The following is a 7393-nucleotide window of genomic DNA, read 5'->3' on the forward strand; positions in this document are numbered from 1 at the left end:
TTCAAAGAATGCATTTGTCAGTGTCAGTTATAGAAGTTTAAGGGATTTTTTTCCCCCTAATAAAATGTGGTAGAAATTTAATCTGCCAAGTTAAACTTTGCCTTTGGAAGGAATGTAACAGGTTAGTCTATATGAGTGATGTTACAATCTCTGTGTTAACATTTCAAAGTGTTTTGGGGGAAAACCTAAAAATCAAAGGAAAACAGCTCCCCACGTGCAATCTCCCTTTACAAAAATAAAAGTTCACATAGATTGCCCTTACTATCCTAAAATCATATCCTTTTGGAAGACAAGAATACCCAGTTTAGGGGCATGACTAAAGAATGTCTATCCATGGGGAAGGAGTGTGTGATATGTATGCAGTTTCCTGACCACAGCTACGTGGCTGGCCTCCTAAGTCTTCTGTGTTTCAGCAGTTTTCAAGTAAAAAGCTATGATTACCTTAAGCAAACCCTTGTCCCAGCAGAAAAGCTTATTATAAAGCAAAATGGATGAGACCAGGTCTTATTCATTTAGGAAATGCAGCCTAGAGCTGTGCTGTCATTAGGGCTGGACAAACATGGTAATTGCAAGATACCTACCTGAGCGTGGAGAAGCCAGAGCCTTCTGGGCTTCCACATGAGCAACTCCAAAAAGTACTCTAGAGGCAGGCAGGGCAAGCTTAGAAGTGTGTGTGTGTGTGTGTGTGTGTGTGTGCACGCGCTCGTACCTGCGAGTTTGAGAAAATCCCGCACTCCTGCCTGCAGTATCAATCATAACAACACTGACCCACGGTGAGGGGTGGGGGTGTTGTAGGCACTGTGCCAGCAACATTTGGATGGGAATACAGGAAAGATCCAAGTACTTTACAATTGATCACAAAATCAACAATACAGTATTCTAAAGCAAACCTTACATACAGCTAGGTAAGGGAAACCACAAGGGCCAAATTAATGGATTATACAAACCGGAAAAACCTTTTAAGTGAAACATGCATGTTAGTCCTTGTTTTGTGTGGCTTTGATGAAGAGCATTACTTTTATTTGAGGAATGCCAGTGGCGAAACCCAGTTGAATACTGAGTCTCAAACCAATAAAGTTAAACAATAATTTGCAGGAGATATGGATGAAAAACTGTGGGCCGAAGCTAGGATTCTCTTGCGATTTGGCAAAGCCACGCTTGCTGCCTGCTGAGAGATACTAACCTGCTTGCTCACATGGTTGGCGGGTCAGCACAGTGAACATCTTTTCTCCCAGCTGCAGGTGAGAGAAGACAGGATGTCAATAAGTCCACGGCCCCCGACCTCAGAAGTTTAAAGAACGAGCACAGGTTCAGACAATACCCATTTTACTTCCTCCAAATCAAAACCTCATCCCGGGAAAGGTCAGCCCAACCCAGGACTTCAGAGACAGCCCCAAAACTGGAGCTTAAATTCCATGTCATTTCCCCAAATGCAAGGAAATCAAACATAGATTTGCTGAAACTTCAAACTGAAAAGATTTTCCGAAAAAAAGGTCTTTTTCTGCAGATTGTTCCACCTGTACACACACCCAAGAAAGAATAAATCTTCCCCCTATTATTACCATTCATAGGGCTGAGGCGGGGCTTTTCTTCAGAACATCAGCAAGGAAGGTTTTTGTGTATTCGTGGATCGCGAGCCTGGAGCCTCTCTTTAAAGCCCCGGGAGGGGAGTCTTTAGCTGATGGCTGGAAATTGCAAAGGGATGTCGGGGCCCTGCGATCCAGCCCCCACCAGGATCTGGGGTCACCGCTCTGGACTGCGTCTCTGCATAGCCGCAGGCATCTAAGCGCCCAGCACATCTGCGGATCCGTGCAGGCAGTCGGTAAAGACGCGCCTACCCGTCGTGGGCATGGCAGGGACCACCTCCCCCCGCCCAAGGATTTGGGGCTCGCGTGCTTCAGTCTCTTCCTCTGGCCTTCTGAGGAAATCCGATTTTGTTTCCTTGCCCCTCAACTCTCAGTCTCACGCAGCACCCCCGACTCCTTCCTCGGCAGCCCAGGCGCCGGTGCCCTGACCTTACCTGTGCGGAGCCGATTCGGAGGAGGCGACTAGCGCTGCCGCAGAATCTGCCGGCGGCCAGCGCTGAGGAGGCGTCAACCTAGAACACGGGAGGCGGTGCCGGGTGAGGCTAGGCGAGGCGGCGGCGGGGGCGGGGCGGCCTCGGCCTGGGACCTCCTCCCGCGTCCGGGTCAAGGCCAAGGGCCTCTTCACCTTCTTTTCCGGTTGCTCTCACCTTCACACCCAGCCCTCGATGGAAGGGGAAGGGAGAGAGAGCGCGCCTCTTGCCGAAAGACCGACCCTGCCTGCCCCGAGAGCCTTCTGTCCCCCTCCAGGTCCAAGCCAAATAGCACTTCACCTTTCCTCTTTCAGTTTCCTCCACACTCACCTCTACCTGAAGTCAGAGAGGAGGGAGCCGCCAGGTCTTGCCCTGAGAACCCACTGGAGCCTATGTGGGTGAGGGGGAAGGGAGGTGTCTATTATCTGACTCCCTCTTGCATCTGTGTCAAGACCAAGAACCTTTTGATCTGTTTTCTAGTTACCTCCATTGTCACCCCAACCCTAGGTGAAGGGAAAATGGGTACAAGGCCAGGCAGGGACTGGGCACTCTGTGGGTGTGCATGACCTCATGCGGTCCCCCGGTGGGTGGCTCCTGTGGTCCGTCTCTCCACAGGGTTGAGTGGAGTCAAACACCTGTAGTGTTGGGAGTGAGACCAATAGGCAGGCTGGCCCCTAGGTCACTTGGGCCTAAAGCACAAAGTATGGCAGGCACATTCCCTTTCATACTTAGCAGAACCGCCTTGGCTATGCCCAGGGACATTCTTGTTGTTTACTGAACAATGCTCTGCCCTACCCCTTTTAACATGGGTATCGTAAGGCCAAAATTCAAGACAAGTACAGCCCGGAAGAGGCAAAACAGAAAAGATAACAAAAAGGCAGCATGCGGGCTGCATTGATCCAAACACCCCAGGAATCTGTCTCAGTGTACAGCAGCAGGCAGCCTCCCTGCTCCTCTGAGTGACCCCAAAGACCCTTGGAGTGATCCCAGCAAGAGGCCTAAGCAGGCCCTGTTTGACCATCCCTCCTTGTGTTTCCTGCATGTCTGGAAGGAAGAGCTGAGTCCCTGGTTATACCCTGCGATGACCTGCTTTCTCCTAGAAATCCACTGATTTCCTGTCCTGTGCAGGTGGGGCCAAAGTCCCTGAGACAAGAAGTCCTTAAGATAGGAATGCCCCTGCTTTGAGACCTGTGAGCCCAGAGAGGTGGGCCCCAAGCCTGAGCTATGTGTATGTGCTTGTGTGTGTGTGTGTGTGTGTGTGTGTGCACGCAAGAGCACCATGGTCACTCACCCAGAGTTGGATGGAGGTGGACCCTGTTGGGGGATTGGGACAGGGTCTGCACTTGTTTTCTTTGAAAGCTGTGGCCAATGTAACGTAAGGCATATGGCTGGCAGCTGAGGTCTGTCTGCACCCAGGAGGCTGTAAGTACACAAACAGCTGCTGGCAGTGCACCCAGACCTGAGCTCAGTAAGATAGCCTCAGTGGGTGAATGACTAACCTTAGCATCCCCAGTGACTTCCCAGGGGCTGGGAAAAGGTTTCCAGGCCTAATGAGCCTTGAAATGCAGTTAGTGCTAGTATATAAAAATAACAGAGATCAGTCCATGCCAGCTTTCCTCTCTGCTTGCATCAACCTACAGACCTTGTAAGTGTGAGCATCAGCCTCCTTTGAGAGCCCTGTTGTCTCTAATTCTCCTTTTATTTTTCCAAGCTTTTCTGGAAACTCTCTGCTCCAGACACTGTGTCAAACTCTTTTGCAGCTTCCAAAGTAGACCTAGTCATTCAAAGGCATTTCCTCATCGACCTTCCACATACAAGAACACACACACACACACAGACACACACACACACACACCTTTGTGAGTTTTCCTGATTATAAAATAATACAGATTTGCCTTACCAGTTATCAAAACATATTATAAAGTTACAGTAATAAAAACAGCCTGTCTTGAGCACAGGAATATACTGAGAGATCTAAAGAACAAAAAAGATAGGCCACAACAGACTATTGGATATAGGATTATAAGATAAAGAAGAGGTTGAAATAACATATTATTCAATAACTGGTACTGAAACTACTGGCTCATTTGGAAAAGGATTCTAATTACTCATCCTCCACAAAAATAGATTTTAGGTGGTTTAAAAATTTAAATATATAAAATAATTTAATGTGCTAAAAAAAGTAGAAGAATATTTTTATCATCCTTGGGAAAGAACAGTCTCTTCTACTATGTGGTCAAAGCAGGAAGAGAAATAAAGTCAACAAATTTGAATCCATGAAAATGAAAAACAACTGAATAGAAAGACACCACCCACCGCAATACCCCCCCCCCCCAAAAAAAAGAAAAATTCTCAGGAAATACCTAAGAATGTGACAGTAAAGACTTTAAAACCATAAATATATACTAAAGTCTATATAAAAATATGAATATCTGAAATAGAAAATGGGCAAGTCACACGCACTGGCCAATTTACAAAAGAAATATGAATGACTGACTAACATGGCAAAGATGCTTAATCTCATTATTTACCAAAACTGTCAACTAAAACTTTGGTATATTTAAACAAGATTTAAAAAAACTGATTAGCTTAGCAAAGTTTAAAAAGATCTAGGCCAGACTCGGGGGCTCACGCCTGTAATCCTAGCACTCTGGGAGGCCAAGGTGGCAGATCACCTGAGGTCATGAGTTCAAGACCAGCCTGGCCAACATGGTGAAACCCCGTCTCTACCAAAAAATACAAAAATTAGCCAGGCGTGGTGGTGCATGCCTGTTCCAGCTACTCGGGAGGCTGAGGCACAAGGATCGCTTGAATCTGGGAGGTGGAGGCTACAATGAGCTGAGGAGTTGAGATTATGCCACTGCACTCCAACCTGGACTGGACTACACAGCAAGACCCTGTCTCCAAAAAAAAAAAAAAAAAAATCAGTGGTGCTTGTGTTGGAGAAGGTGCCAGGAAACAGGCCCTCTTGAAGCATCTGATGTGTGCCATGTCCTCCCACTTCTCTAGATACTTTCGCTGGTTCATGCTCCTTTCCTGGGAGTTTCTCAAGACTCAGTCTTCAGGATTATTTTCTTCTCAGTCTGTATTCTCTTCCTAGGTAATCTCAGCCATGCCTATGTCTTCTGTTTTATTCACAGAAGCTCTCAAATACAGGGCTCAGGCTTCCGCTCTTGATCTGTAGACCTAGAGAATTGTGTTTTTCATCTTTCAAGTGTCATACAGGCACCTCACATTTACAGGGTTTCAAGCAGAGCTCCTTATCTTCCCCTACCAAACCATCAACTCCTCAAGCATTTCTCATCTCGGCACTCCCCACTCACCCAGGTGAGCAAGCCAGAAACCTGAGCGTTGCCTTTGATAGTCTTTTCCCCACTCCGCACGATCAATCAGTCACCAATTACTGCTGATTTTAACCTCTTAATCGTCTCTCCAATATGTACTTCCTTCTCTCTCTCGGCCACCATCATGGTCTGAGCCAGGATTTCTCAGTTGGAGCACTATTGATATTTCAGGTCAGATAATTGTTGAGGGAGCTGTCCTGTGTATTGTAGGATATTTGGTAGCATCCTTGACCTTTCCCTACTAGTTGCCAGTAACATCCTCCCACACGTGGTGTGACAACCAAAAATGTCTGCCAAGTGTCCTCAGAGGAGTGAAATTTCCCTGGTGAAAACCACTGATCTAAGCTACCGTGCTCCCTCTTCTGGATCTCGGCAACAGTCTCACAAATCTCTCTGTGTCCATTTTCTTCCTTTCTGATCCATTTTCCCAAGCCACCAGGCCCCGTCTCTTTAAAACCCAGATCTCTCTGTCAAAACTCTCTGTAAAAACACTCTTCTGTGCTGTCTATTTCTTAGTGGATTCACAACCAAATTCTCAACGTGATCTAGAAGGCCCTGCAAAGTATATTCTCTATCTCTCTTTCCAGTCTCTGCCAGCCCATATTACTTCTTACTTCATGCTCTGAAGACAAACCAGCCTTCCTTCAGTTTTTCAAGTATATCATGTTTACTCCTGCCATAGGACCTTTGTACATTATTTTCCTAATTAGCACCTGTTCATACTTTTTTTCTCACCTCAGTCATTTCACTGATGCTTCCCCGACATCCCCTCATCTGGATCATACACCCAACCTGGGTCAAGTCCCTCAATTATGTGCTTTTAAATCAGGCATTCCTTTCTTTCAGCTAGAGTTTCATTATAGCCATTCTTCAGCAAATGACCCCTGTTGCCTATCACCAAAGCAGAAGTCCCAGGATGTTAACTTATTGTATGGTTTGCAGATGTCCATGTCACCAAGAAAGATGATTCACACAAGCACTGGATGGAAAACACTTTACTCATATAGAGAAGAGACGGAACAAGATTAGCTTCAGTGATGACTGTGTGTCCCCATGGCTGCAGGTCTTACCCTCTAACTGATGCAGGGAGATGGACTGCATACACCGCTCTGTTGCTGCAGGTGAAGATCCTCAACCCATCCCCCCTCGGGCCAGATCTATAGGAAGCTGGAGGTGCACGGCTGTTGACCCATGCACTTGAGAACAAAGAAGTACACATGAAACCCGGAACAGGGAAAGTTATTACAAAGCAGAGATATGCCTAGCACAGGCTATGAGGACTCTTTATCTCTGTGCAAGAAAATGTTCCAGGGATCCGAGGCTACTCTTATGTAACCATGCAGGGGGTGAGAAGCTGTGCACAACTGCATTTCATAACAGGAATTCTCTCGTTAGTCTTTCTCAACTAGCTTTTGTAACAGGAATTCTCTCAGTATTTCTCTGTCCACTAGACAGTAAACCATGTGCGAGCAGAAGTCATGCTTTCCTTACATCACTTTTGCATTCTCAGTGCCTAGCACTGTTAACTGTCTAGTGAGCACTCAGTAAATATGTGTTGAATGAATAGGATGCTCTTTTATAGATTAAGAATATTAACTCTTTTAGTACCTTATGTGATAAATACTTTTCTCCAGTTTTCTATTTAAGACTCAACATTTTACAAGTGACTGCTATCTCTCTGATTGTATGTTGAGGCTTGTAGTATTGGAGAAAATTCATAGCTAACTATGGACCAGAGGGACAACCAAGTTATCAGAGAGTGTTATACCGGTAGTTAGGAAACCTGGCTCCTAGTCTCAACTCTGCTAATTACCAGCAGGTGTGCTATCTGAGCCATATCTGTAGACCTCTAGGATCCTCAGTTTTTTCATCTGTGAAATGAAGGCATTAAATGAATCAGACAGCCTGTGATTCCATTATTTTTGAAAGCACAAGGCTAGAGATATATATCATTAACACAAAGGGAATAGTTGGAGTTTACAGAGAAAGTAGA

At 46.0% G+C, this 7393-nt stretch overlaps 1 protein-coding gene across 2 annotated transcripts in view; it reads right to left on the bottom strand.

Annotated features, from left to right (window-relative positions):
- ENTPD3 (ectonucleoside triphosphate diphosphohydrolase 3) overlaps positions 1-2124 on the bottom strand; it is a 42357-nt gene extending 40233 nt beyond the window's left edge. The window contains exons 1-2 of one of the 2 annotated variants that reach the window (XM_017848755.1): positions 2021-2124; positions 1184-1235 (exon numbers count right to left, since the gene is read on the bottom strand). In XM_017848755.1, coding sequence (XP_017704244.1) covers positions 1184-1223 — 40 coding nt within the window. In that variant the 5' untranslated portion in view covers positions 1224-1235; positions 2021-2124. Of the gene's footprint in view, positions 1-1183; positions 1236-1562; positions 1622-2020 lie in introns of those variants that run through there. The other variant, XM_017848754.1, reaches the window with a different exon arrangement.
- Between the last annotated feature and the right edge of the window lie 5269 nt (positions 2125-7393).

Source organism: Rhinopithecus bieti, unplaced genomic scaffold, assembly GCF_001698545.2.
Source record: "Rhinopithecus bieti isolate Rb0 unplaced genomic scaffold, ASM169854v2 scaffold_31446, whole genome shotgun sequence".
Taxonomy (NCBI): domain Eukaryota; kingdom Metazoa; phylum Chordata; class Mammalia; order Primates; family Cercopithecidae; genus Rhinopithecus; species Rhinopithecus bieti.